This window comes from Echinococcus granulosus (assembly GCF_000524195.1).
Source record: "Echinococcus granulosus chromosome Unknown EG_S00003, whole genome shotgun sequence".
Taxonomy (NCBI): Eukaryota; Metazoa; Platyhelminthes; class Cestoda; order Cyclophyllidea; family Taeniidae; genus Echinococcus; species Echinococcus granulosus.
In genome coordinates this window covers 1,564,295-1,581,611 of record NW_020170383.1, presented here as the reverse complement: position 1 = coordinate 1,581,611, position 17,317 = coordinate 1,564,295, and the positions used below count along the sequence as shown (strand labels likewise).

The 17,317-nt window shown below is 38.9% G+C and overlaps 2 protein-coding genes across 2 annotated transcripts; both read left to right on the top strand. All coding sequences in view use genetic code 11, as the record gives it.

Moving 5' to 3' along the window:
• Nucleotides 1-2,550: 2,550 nt before the first annotated feature.
• On the top strand, nucleotides 2,551-7,453 carry EGR_00854 (Early growth response protein; the record flags this gene model as incomplete). The annotated part of the gene is made up of 2 exons (XM_024490103.1): nucleotides 2,551-2,779; nucleotides 6,258-7,453. The coding sequence occupies 2 exons, from the start codon at nucleotides 2,551-2,553 to the stop codon at nucleotides 7,451-7,453; spliced, it is 1,425 nt and encodes a 474-aa protein (XP_024355506.1).
• Nucleotides 7,454-15,830: 8,377 nt separating this feature from the next.
• EGR_00853 (hypothetical protein) lies at nucleotides 15,831-17,104 on the top strand (the record flags this gene model as incomplete). The annotated part of the gene is made up of 2 exons (XM_024490102.1): nucleotides 15,831-15,984; nucleotides 16,875-17,104. The coding sequence occupies 2 exons, from the start codon at nucleotides 15,831-15,833 to the stop codon at nucleotides 17,102-17,104; spliced, it is 384 nt and encodes a 127-aa protein (XP_024355505.1).
• Between the last annotated feature and the right edge of the window lie 213 nt (nucleotides 17,105-17,317).

Below are 17,317 nucleotides of genomic sequence, written 5' to 3'. Positions count from 1 at the left end.
AACTCGAATGAGAATATCAGCCTATAAAATTTTTAATCGACGCATTAAATAGCGGTTTTTGCTGATTGAAACTGCTGCCTTGTAGCACAATTGAAGTTGTCTTGTGTTATGTAAGAACCGAGCTTTGGGAGAGGGCAAGAAAGCGGAGGACAGAGTGCTGCTGTAGCGGAGACATTTAGCCTTCGTTAATGCATTTTAACCATCGAAAAGCATACATAAATGGAGGTTTTGGCAAGCAATGCCATCAGATAATGTTAAATTTTCACTTTTTTTATGGAACTCATCATTTTATGTGGTTTTTAACAATATGTACGATTACCAAACCTATGTAGTCGTGCCTTACTTATAATACAGTTTCGTCTGTTAGTGCCTCTACTCCCAAATTTTATTATGACAGACTGCTCATTTATCTTTTCTGTGTTTGCATCTTCATTCCACAAATTATCCGCCCCCGCGCTCTACTTAAAATAGTGACCGTACAGGACACCACCGCTAGCCTCGCGCTTTAGGTACGTCTGCTCACGCCTTCCTCACTTCTCCTTGTGCTCGTCCATCGACTTTAGCGGGTGAAATTTTGCACAAACTGCCATCCTCAGTCCTGGATCTCCCGACTGACTAAATAACTGCATTTAGTTAGAAAGAGTTGGCTTCGTGTGGAGAACATCGAAAAGTAATCCTTAGGTTATCGGAGTGGCACTAGCCTTCGCGAAGTACACCTTACACTTGCAATTATTCTTTAAACAGTTAAAGATATGAAAAATAATTACCTACTCATTTGTCTATTCAACTAGACAGTAATTGAAATGTGAGTAAGCTACGTCAAATAATAGGGCACAATTTAAATTTGACGATTTGAAAGAAGCTTGTGTCCTAAAAATAAATGACCAGTTTGAAATTCCAAAGCCAAAAGTAACGAACAGGGACGTGTTGATAGCAATTTTATATCAGTGATTAATTAATATTAGTAATTTAATGGATTCTGACAAATATATGAACTACTTTAATTGGGCCTCTGATTCTTTTATTATGTTGTTCCCATACCCAAATACATGTCAAGAACCTGTGCACGATTCGCCAATGATCACCTACTTCCCTCACAAATCCAGATGCGTGGGAAGAAAGGTGAGGTAACAACTCAAACACACTTATAGTGTGTTCAGGTGTCTTCCCAACAATTGTTTCAATTGCACCTTGTGTATGCGTCGGATGCCATTTGAGATTATCGACATAGACGAGTTTTAATACGTATATACACATACATATATGTCAAATTTTGGATCTTCATGTTAATATACCTTAAAGTGTTCACCACCGCGAATTAGTTAAAGTCGCCTGTCATTAAAAACATTGCCCTTTTTATTCAAATAAATCAATTTGAAGTTAGATTTAAACATTCAACAATATTATTGCATGGTTGCCAGGCGGACAATCCACAAGTGATGAGTTAAAATGAAGAGTGAATTCGGCGACTCATTTCTTATGCACATTTGTAGACAGCCAATTAAGTGGAAGGAAATAGGAGTTAAAGTGACGAAAAGGACTCGACTACTATAAGACCCTTTTTTGGGGCTGCACAACCCATGGATTATCAATCGTGTAGTTAAAACCCTACTATTCTTGCTCACCTGGTTTGCACGGTGCAATCACATACTGTTTTCTCATTTAGAATCAGAACGTGTCAAAGTGGTGCACAAATAATTGTGGCAGTCTTGAATATTCAACAATCATTCTTGGCGGTAGATTATCCATTTTTTAACTCATACTGGAGAAATAATAATAATTGTAAGTATTACACATGAATAGCATTGCTCACGACATTGCCAAAATTTCATTTGAAGCATTTAGTTACATGCTCTTTTTAGTATAACGGCAACAGCACTCAATAGTGTTTTGTAAACGCTTCACCCTCGTTATCCCTCTACACTAATCTTCATAAAATACGCCATCCACGTCACTTAGATCTGCTTGCCAGAAGAGTCACAAAGATACCGGCTGTTATTTTTACATAATAAACCTAAATGTGTCTCCATCCTCTTGTTCTAACAGAAGAATAGATAATATAAATTATAGAAAACGCAATGCATATTCATCAAATTCCTATTGTTTCTCTGTGTGGAACTTTATTCTATTTATAAACCTAGAAGACTAATGTTTTAATAAAATCCATGAAAATTATAGAAATATCATTGGAAAAATTGGCTACGTATTTTCATCTCCCTTTGTAAATCATTTATGAAAGTGCCAACCAGTCCAGACGCGCCTCTCTCATTGGCTACCCTCAGCGAATAATTTTCATTCGTCCTCTCCATTGGCTGCCTTGACATGCGGCATACACGTGCGTTGTAATGACAAGCTTGACGACAACTGGGTGTAATAGCCAAAGCTAAATGGCTGCATCCCGGCTGATTCAAGAGGTGGATCGCAGATTGGTCTGACTACCTACTAATTTTAGTGTTACTGACAGCTGCGGTGCACATGAGAGACCTCATTGGTCCTTGCATTTGAGGATGATAACACAGCAGTTGGCCATTCTTAAGGGCATAAGCACATATGTCGCAAGCTCTTCTTATAAGGAAGATGGGAGTGCAGCCCAAACTTGACGACATAGAGGCCATGGAGCAGGATCCACCGCCTCTATCTGATATAAAAACAGGATACACACCAACAACTACCGCCACTGCCAGTGATATCGCCCACGATTTCTCGCACTATGAAAACCTCGACACACCAACTCCGATCAAGTCAGCTGACCTTATGGCCTATACTAGATTCGACCCTAGTAAGTGTCTCCATATCTCTTGTTCATTCATCTCAATGACTAACATATTGTTTTCTTCTTTGCTTTATGATATGTCCCCCTTTATACCTTTGAATTATTTTTACCATTTATGTTCAATTGCCAATGCCCATTAAATCTTTAACAGTTGGTTTTTCCTACTAAGATCTCACCAAGACTGCAGAATTCGGAAGTGTATTTGTAACTACGTGGTGAATTGTCCGTGAGACTTATTAAAGCACGATACAAACGGATATGATATTAGTCGAACTTAAAAGGGTATTTTAGTTAGGGGAAAAGACTTAAATCCCTACAAGACGTGCTGTCTGCCGTCTGACCTTGTGGATTTTGCGTGGGCGGGCCGGCACGTGTTCCATTTGATAGTTCGCCTTAGCTCGCAGACCTTTTTAATGGAAGTATTTCTCTTTCCGAAATAGTAATTAAGAAAATTGAAACTAGTTAAAGATAGTGCTTTTATTATTTTTGGTCACGAGTGGGTCTTTACGTCGGTTCAAATATTGAATTTAAACAAAAAAATGAAGTTTGAGTGGGTCGCTCCCATCTACGTTATTATTGGGGAATGAAAATTAGGTTTTTGTGTTGAAAGCTACAGCACTATTGCTCAACTATAATGAGGGCATTTTATTTTTGTAATTCTAAGTAAATAACAAAACCCGTTTGGTATGCTGATAAATATATCACTAGCAGAGAATTTCTAAAGTGTCTATGTTCAATATGAATTTAACACAGTCTAGTCCATTCAAGGTGTGCAAAATGGGAATAACGGGCTTATTTTAAGGAAGGAGGTATGTACCAACGCTCGCTGTGTTTTACAATCTTCCATGGTACACATTTCATGAGGTGGCTTTTATAAATTACTTTAAAATGTCCACAGCTGTGCTTTATTCAGAGAAGCTAGAGTCACAGCGCTTTGTGTATCATGTTTGGCACATTTTTTAGAATATATAAATTTAATGGGAGCGTTTCATGTCCAGTGGAGTCTTTCGTTCAGAAATGATGAACAAGCAGTCAAATAGATGAAATAGGAAACGGAACTGTAGAAAACCTCAAACTCCTATGGTAGCAGCACGAGGTTGCCCAACAACCTCCTCAATCACCGTCTGGCAAACATTCAATTAAGCATTTTGCATTTCTAGCCACTTCAGAAGGCCTTTTGGAGTACTGATTGCAAAAACGGTAACGTGGCTAGCGTTTCATAAATAATATATGTATTGCATGAATTTCATGTGATTAACTCTGTCGACTATCATGCATAGTTTAGACTGAAGTTGTGCTTAAAGGTATTCCTATTCGAATGCAATTCCGCCTCCGATAGCAAAGTAAGGTGACAAAGCATTATGGAGATCAGGAAAAAAAATTTATTCACGCGACCTCTCAAAGTACGAAAGATGTGGCCTGTTTCCCAAATACATACGCGTGGTCAATCATCTTTTTCAAAGGAAAACTCAGGTTCCAAGGTCCTATTTCTAAACAGACCACTTCTGCTTACTTTTTGAAAGTATTTTTGTGTTAAATCAACCATATAAAATCGGCGTCTGCAAAAGAATAGAGCAAAAATGTATGCCGGGTTCTCATTTTAACAGCTATTATCCCATGAAATGCAAAACGGGCACTAAGTGACTCTCAAGCTACGGACGACAGATCCTGCTTATTTTCAAGGATCCTGAACCAAAGAGATCACTGAAACACTAAATGCTTTTTTAATCTACATAAATCGAATTATAAAATTTGACTTAGATGTTTAGTAAATGCTGCATTTCGATGTCATCCGACAAGTGCCTAATTGATTTACCTTTCCGATCTATAAAGACAGTCATAGAAGCCTCAGCATTTCAAGCTCTTTAATGTGAGCTAGTTGTATTGTAAATAAGCTAGCCGCTCCCATTTGATTCGTTAATTTGACAATTTCAAATGCATATTTAACTAACAATTTTATCAAAATGGAAGCATGATGTATTACAAGGTCGTTAACGTACTTCATTGCCTGCCTTCTTTCACAGGCAAATCAACAACTTCAAGGTCGCTTATATGTAAGAAATCCGACAGTAATGTGATTTTTTCAGACGCAGACACCCAAATTTACTGGATTGTGAGAAGAGAAATGTAGGACTCAGCACGAGAGCATATTCAAGGATCGCATATCACATGCGCTACCCGGAATATCTACCTACTTCCTTTAGTATGGCAATTCTGTCAAAAAACCAGCAGGTGTAGATGATCGAAACCCTACCAGTATCTCTTACCTTTGGGTCGAAAAATATTATTTCAAAAAAATCCTTGCATTCCTCAGTAAATTGCACTTGACGTCTAATCAACGCTGATGTGCGAGGTAGTGCTCTTCCGATTTGCGCATTCATCTGCGACACTACTTTTCAGGCGCCGATCCCAATTTTTAGCCAACATCCTGAATATGTATTCAGGTCATCGCCATCGAACGCACTTCACGAGGTCGTAATTATTATTAATCATCAAATAATATCTCTTTTGAAAGCTGTAACCACAACACAGAATTCGGTAGGAAAATCGTTTACCAACACTTCCACTGATCCTTTCATTTGGTAGTTTTTAAGGGAAAGAGAAGTCCAATTGCCATTAACTTCATTTGTTCACTTCAGACAAAGCGCTAATTGGAAAGTTAGATTGTGTTCCTTATTTAAATTGTCGTGGCAAATTGTATTCTTTCCCACCTAAACATTAACAAAAGAAGTCTCGATAATTGCCGAATTACCAGCATTGTAAATTAGCTAGGGAATTCGAATTACAGATGTTTTGTCACTAATGGTGCTACAATCGTACAGCATTCATATTGTATTTTGATGGTTGTAGCATTCTTGGTTTATCATTGAATTGAATAGGTCACCACTGTTGCTCACAATGTTAAAATTGGTTCCAGTCACTACTATCTTCCATCCTAGTCCCTGTGTGAGTATGTAATCCCCTTACAATTAAAATAAAGAAGACTTTTGGGACTTAACGACTTTCCTAAACAGATATATCAACATCCTGTGTCTGACAGTATGCTTTCAATTTGAGGATCAATTTCGCGTGGGCGGTAGAAAACCAATCGGCTAGCACGGCACGCCTCGGTACTCCTTGCGATGCACTGCATCGATGTACCCTTCAATGCTCCCGCATGCTACATTTGTCAACTGTGTGTAACGAGTGTGCAGCTTTTCCCAATTTCCGTTAAGCTTCTAATTTTTCAAAAGAGTTCTTTGCGGTGAAGTTTCCAAATTATGCTAAAAATTTGATTATCATCATGATCTATTAAACAAGAGGATTGATATATTAGCATAAAACTTGAGAGGTTGTCAACTTTTTATAGTTATTTTGCACCGAATAACGCACTTCACATTCAAAATTCAAGTCCTAAGATTTTCTAATCAGAAAAATAATGAGTTTACTTTGTAAAATACCAACAGAGCTTACCTTTTGGTATGTATTCGTTTCCACTTTCTAGGTGCTTCTTCCTCAACTGCCGCAATGAACCCCGCGACAACGACAGACACTCAAGTGGTCACACAAAGACCGGAGAGTTTCGATATTTCTCAAACGTGCCCCCAGCAACTAGTGCGCGAGTCCTATCCTTCGAGCGATACGCATCGTGTTCAATGCTATCCACAGCAGACTCAAAGCCAAATTCCCTTTGCTCGAGCCTCCTATCCTCAGGCGATCGATTATATGGAACTCGGATCTTCTAACCCTTATTACTTTCAATGCTCATTTTCACTTCCTTCTATAGGAGTATCGAGCACAACTCCTCAACTCGTTTTACAGACAGACACCCCCCTTCTTCCAGCAAATATCCCCACTTCTACTCCTGTTTATACACCTTTGCAGCCAATGCGACCGGGAACACACGCAAGCTTTGACCAGTCCCCATCATCCTGTGATCGGTTTGAAGTTCTCGTCAATCGTCGTAGTGTCAGTGTACCTCAAACGCTTTCCTGCTGCGATGTCTTACCAATCAGTAGCAGCAGTAGTGCGCATGCTCCAGCTGCTGCGGCAGGCCAAGCATTGACACCAGGCTACTCCTTCATCAAACAGGAGTCCTTTAAATTTCCTGATGAGATACGACGCTCTAGTTGCTCTAGCCTCACTATTCACCCTCGTCGAAGCCTTCCCACACCCTCAACGTCAACTGTATCGAGGGAGAAGCAATTTGTCTGCAACGCAGAGGGCTGTGAAAAGCGCTTTGCCCGGGTAGATGAACTAAAGAGACACCAGCGGACGCACAGTGACATCCGACCGTACACGTGCAATATTTGCGACAAGGGCTTTACACGCAGTGACCACCTGATTACGCATAGACGAACGCACACCGGAGAGAAACCCTATCCCTGTCAGTACTGTGAGCGCTGCTTCGCGCGCTCAGATGAACGCTCGCGCCACGTGAAAACTCACACGAATCCGCGGCCCAGTACGAGCACGCGCGGACGGAGACCCAGTGCTAAATACCAACTGCGCAAACCCCTGACACCTCAGCAGTCCCAGCAGTCTGCCCTCGCTTCTGGGTTGCAGAGTCAAGCATCGTTTCAGCAGATCGAGCTGAGCGGCGCCAGTAGTGATACCAGCTATAGCCAAAGCGAAACCTATAGCATGTACCAACCGCCGCCCCCACCACAGCCACCTCCACCTCCTCCTCCGCCGCAGTAAAGCGGTTAGACTCTTTTTTTTGGGATGTTTATTTGTGCTTTGCTGTACGGTTACCTTTTCTTATATTAGAAGAGAGCTAGTAAAGACAACGAAATCCCTAGACCAAAAAGGCCGCTGGGCGGCTAGTTGCTCACGAATCCGAAGATTCTTCCAGTCTGTTTATTGAAAACTTACGTAGGCTATTTTGAGCATCCTTTGTTTTATTTCTTTTGCCTCGTTTCTGGCACCCATTTGGCAAATATATTTTCTTACACGTGTATGTATGTACCTATGTAAACGCATTCTCGTTGTCATCTGGACAAATGAATGGATTTTTCACCATCTCACCCTTATCCCCAATTGACCTGAATTAGTTATTCTTCAATGATAATATCTCACATACTGTTCGTGAAGCATTCGACAAAGGCGATGTTAGATTTATTTTTCATTTGTCTTCAAAATGCCACTTATACGTATCTATTTTGGTCTTTTGCGCATTTAAAATAAGTGAAGGACTCTCTCTCTCACTCTTTGCTCTTAAACGCGCCTCATTCACCTCGATTGCTTACCTATCTTTTCAGTAATAAAATTATTGCGTAATTTCGGGCTCTCTTCATTCACATTAGAATGGAGGCATCGTGCTGGAACATGTAGCAATTCGGCACCGTAAACCAAGACAATATTTTGAGAGGCTGGCTTTCCTACTGCTGCAGGTAAAATGACAGAGGAAGGGGATGGATTCGGGGCACAAGATCCGCTGGGTTGACCTTTGAAAGATTGCTTGAAAGTTGTGGAGAATTATTCCCATGATTTTTACGGGCTAAGGTACACTTCAAATATATTCGCACAAACAAAAACTGGAATGGTGAATCCAAGACTTCCACGGTACCTAAAAGGTCGTATGTGGTAAACTTCGATGCTGCTACAATATTTCATCTAGTTCACTCACAAAGAAACTAGCCGAGTATCAAAGCTCATTTGATGTTCGAAATGGATCGCATTGGCTGATGCTTACCATTTCTAACGTTCTTTCTTAACCAACAATAAATAAGCAGATGAAAATTTGGAGAGATCACATGAACCTAAAAATTGTTGGCAAATTATCGAGAAAGCTGAAATTAAATGATAAAAACGTAACACCTGATTGCCGAATTGTTCATACAAAAGGCTTTACATAATACTGGTAACTTTAAGCTGCTCTTGATTTGACTAGCAATAATCCACTAATATAGAACAGCCTCTTTTGGCAGTGCAACTGAAGGCTTAATTGTCATAAATGGTGGTTACGAATGAAGGGCATTTGAGTAATGCATCCATCAAGCAATCTCAAGGTTTTCGTTTGGCCTGACTCAAATGATTCCACACCATTGTTTCACATAGATAAAAGGGGAATGAACTTCAACAAAGATGAAATCGGTGCTTCGCAAGTTCTTGTCGCACGCCTCGGAAGTTAGATACAAATATGTTACTATTTGGCCCTTTCTAAGTCAGCATGCATCAGGAGGCAAGATCGATGGCCTATCACATTTCATGCATAAAAAAGAGGTAATAAAATGCACGATGATAACCACACACCAAAGAGTTTTTTGCTAATGGAATCTATCATCCCAAAGGCGATTAATAAGTCTACTTTTAAACCCTTTGCGCCTTTTCTGAGCCTCATTTGCTAGGCTCTTGAATGTGTCATTTTCGGCAGCAATGTTAACTCATTTGCAGCTCATACAGTCTGCTGCGCGAATTCGAGATGGCGACAGTAACAATGACCTAAAAATGTGATGATCTGGTTGTGGGTTAAGTTCATTCAATCCCGACCTTAAACTGTCAAGAAAACTTTTTCCAAAAATAAGTCAGATTAAAGCCTAGTGCAAGATCATAGCTTTCATCAAAGGTGCGTCGGGATGCCAGCTACCATAGTTTTTTTATAGGGCAATATCGCAGTGGTGATTGAGGAGAATCATCTGGGTGGTGAATTAGATAAATTGAACGTTAAAAGTGCAGTTTTAAATAGACCTATTTTAGTGGACAGCCTACGAATGACATTGCGTTACCAGCAAACAGGTTTAAAGGCACTCATTTAACCACTCTCTTCCCGGAAAGTGGTCAATAACTTCCTTTGATTTTGTTTAAAGTTTTACTACATTTTAAGAAACCTTTACTCAATGCATCGAACGAAGTGTCAAGAGCAAAAATGCCGTTCAATAGAGGTATGAATGCTGAGATACCCGTCGAGATTTATTCAAATGAGGTGGAGCTAATGATGCTTTCGAGTGATTCCATTCAAGCAGGAGGGAGTGACGTGAGAATCATGTGAACTCTGCGGTAATGCATTTCCCAGACCAATTCACCTCCTATCAGATAAAGGCAAGTGCTATACTCCGCCTAAGTATCAACAACATCTACCATGCGGAATAGACTGCAGTTGCATCGGCTGCTTAGAGCCCCACTTATTTGATTTGTAAGAACTACTTTATGGCAAGCACAAATAAAGGCTGTAAATTTCCAAGATCTGCAAGCAGATTCACCAACTTTGTTCATGGCCTAGGATTTAACCTAAAAGTAAGAAAAATGGGGCGGAAGATACTAGTTTTACTTGACACAATGTTAGTTAAATTGATATTTGTTTTTATTGGGGTAAATGGCAGCTTAATCTCAATGAAACCAAACATACCGTCACCGTGAGGTCACTGGAGTGGAATTATTGGGCATGTGTTTGATCGTTTGAAATGAGGAGTGAGGATTGAAGAGTAGGTCTATTGAAATGTGAGCAAATTCTCAATAGTTTGAGTTTTAAAAGAAGATTGCTCAAATATTTTATTATTTGGGGTTATTTATACTGCTTTTGTTGCCTACTTTAGACGAATTACTTGCGTAATTTATATCAGCACTCGTTAGTGAATGTTATAGTCGATTCTGCCTGCGTGAGTCAACATAAATATAGTTATGCCTTTTGACCGACTCCATTGGGTATACAGTCATATTATATGACACATCTAAAAAATGTTTATTTTAATGCGCGATTTTGATCAAGATCCCTCCCCCCTGCTCCGAAAATCTTGCGTTGCAAATTCTTGGTTAGGATCAGCCTACACACCTCACTAACATTTATCCAAAGTTATAAAAATGTTTTGCGGAGATACTTCTATCTGAGCAGTGGGGGAGTTCACCTGTTTCAAGACGTATAGCTTTGTTTACTTGACCTGATGATACATCTTTTGAATAGTCCCTACTTTAAGTAGATTTTCGTAAGTCGCTTACCTGGTCTTCGATTGTTTCGGTGGCCTTTGTTTAAATAGTTTCACCAATGTTTTTAGTGTGGAAGCACAACAAAATGACTGGAACAACCCAACATCTTTTGTACGTGGTCTTCGGGGTTACATATTTTCACAAGTCTCTGTGGTTTTGCGTACAAAATTGTGCTTTGAAGAAAGGATAAACCATCTAAAATACACAACCTTAATTTTGCTTGATTTATATCACCTTCCGCATATTTTCGGCGAAAACACACATTGGCTGTCAACGTACATTTTGTTTATCAAGAGGATAATTAGGGAAACAGCTTTGGCACCTTTGACAAAGTAGTAACAGAGCATGAAGTTCATCGTTTTGATCAGTTGAATTGGTGCCACTGACGTCTGCATAAAGATGTCAATTAGCGGTATTTAATTCGTTCTGGAGCAGATATCCACATTAACCTCATCCTTTCCGCCTTTCAACACATTACAATCCCCATTTTATTAGAAAAAAAACAAGGCTAAAATTTTCTTCATTGACTTTATGGCCATATTGAACAAAAGGTTAGGTGTTATGTGCTTTTGGTTTGGGGGATAGAGGTCCTAGGTGAGTAGAATAACCGCAAGTACAAATTTAATGTACAACTATAACAATCGTACTATTGGGGTAAAACCAGCCTGCAGCGTTCCGGGTCTTCCCTAAAGACGAAAGAAGGCGTAATACGTGGGCAGAATATGCATTGTCGACATACGGAGGGGCTTAAGGGCTACTGGTATTACACAGCCATTCTCTTTGGTAGAAATATATGAATAATTTATTTTTAACTACTCAAATAGTCTCAACTGTAGAGTCAGTTCATCGATAAAATTTCCCTTCTATAAACGGATTTGATATAAATAGTTCAGTGTTAATGGGAAATTACCTTTTTATCAAAAGCTGAAACTGTCAATAAATCCGCCTACAGCTACGTTAAATTATTCGCATAGTACGAATTGAAGAATGGATGTTTAGGACAAGAGAATTAAAGTTTTCGGCCAAAAACTCCTCTACCTATACTAAATCAAGTCACTTGTGGGGGGCATAATGATGGATGCATTTCATAAACAACCATATTCGTGAGTTTGGATTGCTAACAGCTTATGATAATAATACAGAAATAGCATTTAATCCTTTTTGTTCTTAATTATAAAATAATTATCAGATACATGGCAGAATTCCACAGACCACTGTTTCCTACCATTGGGTATGTCGACTCACAATGAGAAAATCACCTAAACTTTCTGGCTAAATCCCTTTGGCATTATAAAGGATACGGAAAATAGCTTAACCTTACAATAAGCAGAGGCTATTAGTAGGGACTTTATATTGCGAATTTTAAGGTGAAAAATGCGAATAAGACTCCACTGCCAACACCACTTACAGAGAAATGTGGATGTTCTCATTTTCAGTTATAATGTCATGACAGATGAATTTACGTTGAGGTCATTACCAAAGCTATCAGTTCGCTTGATGTTACCTCCTTCTACTCGAACGCCTCACGTTCAGACAACTTTTTGTCGCATTACACCACAATTCTTAAGCATGCTTAAAGATTCGCTAGTAAACTAAATGAAAGATAGCTCTTTGAAGTTATCGGCATGCATCCTTCAAGCACATAACCAACTCATTCTAATGCAGTTAACACCATTTGATATTCACTGGATTAATCCCAATGTCTGGGTATTGCAATAGATTCCTATAGAGACGATTAGTGATGGAGTTCATAACATTAGGTTTTTCTACCTCACAGTTTTGCGATTGTATTCGTTAATATTAACTATCTGTTAAACATTTTAATCAGAAGGCGAGGTTACCTGTACGCCAAACTGCACTAATTTGTTTTTGGAAGTACAGCTAAAACTAAATTCGGACACTTAACTAAATTGCCACAACTATTTTTGACCAACTTTGAGTAATTATATTGGACAACTGGACTTTTTATTCGAATGAATTCTTAATCACGGATTTGAAGCATAATTCCCTTACTGGCAAACAGGGGAGGATCGGGTGCTTTTAGAGTTAGTTTATTGAATTCCTTTTTAGTATTTGATTGGCACGCTGTTTTAATAAGCCTAAACGTTTTTACCCTCAATGGATCGTTTGAAACTACTTTCGTAGTATCCTCAGATAAGCATACTTACGGCTGATTTAGGGTTCAGTTGCAAAAAGATACTTGAAGCTAAAGTTCTTAAATGTTTTAATTGGCCACGAACTAAGAGTAGAATTTTAAAGAATCTGCATTATTACCTGTGTTCTAGGAGTCGCTCAAAAGAATGGTTGATTGTATGCCACAGTTGGAGAAAATAATAAGGAAGTGTCGGCTTCTAATTAACGATGGCTTAAAAATACCTCAGCCGACAGTCTTTTTGGATACGGCTTCTATGGCACCTTTTGCATGGTTCCTTCTCTGTTACGATGCATCATCTAATAGTAGAGCACTCCCTTTAGTTCAAACCATCCACTCAACCTTTTGCAGTTTTACGATGAGGGAGTCCATTAGATCAACAGTGTCGCCTCCTTCTACTATCTTTTGGCAGAGGAAGGTGTTTGACAGGCGCAAAATGTGCAAGCGAAAGCATCAACAACACACTTCATAGGAGGTTTTTAGAATTTTTGGAAAAAATTCATGCTTTTGAAAGGCTGAACGAACAATTAATAAATGTGATTGCAAGCCTGTAGTGCTATAAATACCTTCAGCGGTGGGCGAGCTGAGAGAACCAGTCCCGTGGGACTCCAGTGGGGGATTTTCTGTTAGCATTATCAAATTCATGCGTAGGTGAGGCTTAAAATGAAGCTCCGTCAGCAGAATTGAGTTTCATTTAAGCAATCCTTACTATACATTGTGTGGTTTAACTTGACCTTCTTGGGTAAAAGGTTGGTCATTACCGGTCGTCACTGAAATTCTTTTAAAAACGGATAATTAGTGGAAATCACAAATCAAATGGTAACTTATTTAGTGCGACTCAATGCAAAGACCTAGTTTGAAGTTAAGTATGGTTATGTATCCAATTTTCGAAGAGACAGTAGACGTGATCATTCATAAAAATAAGCCCCTTAAGATATTACTACTTGAATAGACCCAGAATGGTAGTGTTCAACTTCTATCCGAATTCCAACACCGTTTTTTGGTTACTCATAGTTTTACTTAGTCTGCGGGATTTGCTGAAACATTTCAAGTGGTGCCGTCACGTGCTGCATCTTTGCCTATTTGGGAATGAGTCAGAAAACACCAAGAGAGGTCATTACGTTAAGCCTTCCTTTGTAAGATTTCGTGAATACTACCCTATACTCTCGGTAAAGTGCCTTATTTCACCTCAAAATACTGCGACTAGGTTTTCTTTAATAGATAGACAAGTATGAAAAGAAGTTGAATTAAGAAATAGCTTGTTTTCACACTACGTATTCGCTAATCTACATAGCTCCATCTCAAACGCCACTTTAAGTTACAAATTGCCCATAAAGTTTGTGATGGTTTTCTCAAGTAAAAGCGGTCCTGTTTTAGCATTGGAAACGGCGTAATACGCAATATCTAAGTGTTCCGATTTGATGGCACAAATGAATGTAAACCACGACAACATTATAATCATAGTTGACAATAAAGCCTCATTAATTTACAAGCTTGCGGAGTTGTTGTAAAAAACTTGAACTGCATCATTTTGGGCCTTCTACGAAATTCCACTTCGAACAGCATTCCAAACTCCATGAAAACCACTGGGTCGAGAAAAAGTTGTAGGCGAAATACGATGTCGGTGGAACAAGTGGTCAAGCGTTTTGGGGTGAAAAATTATCAGTATACGTTATTCATCTTGGTCAGTATGCTTTTTATTAGGGCGCGTTAGGGCTCAAAATTCCTTGTCGTCGCTGTATGATTCCGAGTATGATTGAATGTTTCACTGATACACAACGTCTATTCACCCTAAAATTACTATATTCAGTTTATCTCATCCGTCTCAAGCTGATTTGCCAACTTCTTTACTTTTCAAATGAGATTGATGACTACGAGGTCAGATTTGCGCATTTTTACGGGGTCTATAGTAATCATGATTTTACCAAATTGTGACGTATGTGGCATTGGTCATTTTGTATCACAGGTCAAGTTAGTTGTTTGACTCACCACTTGGGGACAATGAAGTTTTCCGAACCATCTCGTTAAAAAAAAAACATTTTACCACCGATTAAAGCTATTTTTATGAGTCCTATAGATTTTTAGCCTGTGACGAAAGCTGTCGGCGATTGAATTGTAAAATTTAACAGGCGGATGTTAGGTTTAACCAATTTTAACACTTTTCGCATTAACCAACACCCAATTTAATAATGTGATGTTTTTTGAACACACCTACATCACTGCTATGCTCTTTCACTTTCCATTCCTGTTGAATATGGGTCTGTTTGCGCCCATCTGGTCCACCCTCTGACCAAAATTTGTAAGTAAACTATCCGCAAAGCATTCTTGCTCTACTTTGTTCAGACCATAATGGCTTCGGGTGATTTGCTGTGCTACTTGCAGTGCTTGCATACTTTTGACGTTAGTTTTGTCCCAGTGGGATCTATTATACATTCGCGTAGCTCTTACAGGCATTCTATGGCTTCTTGGGAGCTCTCAGTTAGCACCAATTGGTTAAAATGTTATCGAAAAGAGTTTTAGTGGCAGTAACTTCAAGAGAATAAGAAAATTTTGTAGAAGAGCATTGTTACGAGATTTTATGGATTTGAAGGAAGAGAAGTAGGCTAAATAGACAAATTCCCGCATAAAGTTCCATTCAGTCAGCTACCATTTCTTTGACTTTAACAATACAGCAGTTTTCGCAAAAGCTATTGCCTTTCCTGCATTTAAATAGCTTCCAATCTGATAGCGCCTCCTGCAAATTACTTGACTTATCACCAAGCTTCGCCCCCATGCATTAGTTAAATGAATTAGATTAATTTAGAATGGGAACAAACTTAGGATACGTATTTGTAGGGAAATTTCATCGCTTATGTTTTAGGAATTTATGAGTATGCACCTTCATAACTATTACGCTTTATGTGATGGCCTCCATGACGATTAAATGTGCCACTATGGTAGGCTAGACGCATTGTGAGTAGACGGAATGAAGTGGTTTTGATAGGTAAAGTCATTGGTGGGAAGATGTACCATCTGAACAATACTTGGATGAAAAATATTGCCAAAGCGTTAAATATATTTTTGTGTTTACCACTAAGCAGGGAAATGATTATCTTGTTCACTTTACATGGAAGCATAAATTTCGATATTTCATCATCAGCAAATAGTCAACGCTTATGTTAATTCATTAGGAAATTGTTCACCTTGTGACGTAGTCACCAAGTTATCCGGCATGGGCGTGCCATTCTACCGTCCCAGAGATATGGAAATCAAGAATTGTGTGATGATAGATTGCTTACTGGTGTCACTACCATTCTTGGTGTAGTGATCATGAACATTGTTGCTCAAACGGGCAAAGACGGACTGGCCTGTTTACAGGCGCGTGTTGGCGATTCAATGTGCGTAGCAATATGGTTTGTGGTTGCCAATGTATTAAGGAGACGTAGCTACTATAAGCCTGCACTTCTCGGCTAATTCCTGATCAAACCTAGCAGAACTTGGAAGTTCACCATAAGGTTGGTTTAAGAACATTTTGAAATAGCAGAAATTATATAGCAGAAATTATAAGCAAATGATGGTTTTCCTCACTTTTTATCATTTAAGCGAAATATTTAGCATTCGTTTTTATACTGATCATAACAAATTAATCACTAGCACACATTAGTCGTTCTGTACGCAGTTTACAATGCAAGTACTTTACTCATCATTCGTGACAATCTTTGCTTTGTCACAAATCAATGAAATAATTGAAAAGCCGCTACCACGGTTGATGATCTCCTACTATAGTTGGATGGGTTCTTTTATTGGCAACACCAAATCTATCGTCCATTCTGCACAATCGTTATTGAACCGCTCATCCCCATACAGTTTTAGGATGTTTCTTTGAGATGTACTTTTTGTCCTGTTATAGAGACTTGATCCTTCATTAGCGGCGTTTTGTCATGCAAATTCGGCGTTCACGACTCTGTTCCCCTACTGGTCTTATCAAACGCGGCGGCATTTATATTTTACTGAGATGTTCTGGACCCGGTACCGGTAGTGAATTTTCATCTATCTGCTAAACCTTAGACAATTTGCTTTTTGTAAGTTCATTACCTGAATTCGATCACAGATCTGTTGGACATAGTTTTTACTTGTTTGTAACACAAGCTAACCGCTATGCTGTGCTCGCCATAAGACGACCCAATTTCTGGCATGTAAATTTTCCTCAGGTGTGTATTTTTCCATATTTAGTGTTTACAGGTAGTTCATTTTTCCAGTTTCCATCAAACATAAATTTTCCTACACAAGTGGCTTAGAACTGCCATAAATTTATAAAGGATATCTTGACTAGGGCTACTCCCTAAAATTTTTAAATTCCCTTTCAACCGTTGTATAATCCTTTCAACAACAATCCCATAACACGTAATACGTTTCTTAATGTTTCTATCGAAGTATTCCTTCGTACGTAGTTCCCAAGTACTTTAGCTTCGGTTATATCGTTGGTCTCCTTTGTTTCATAGTCTAAGCTA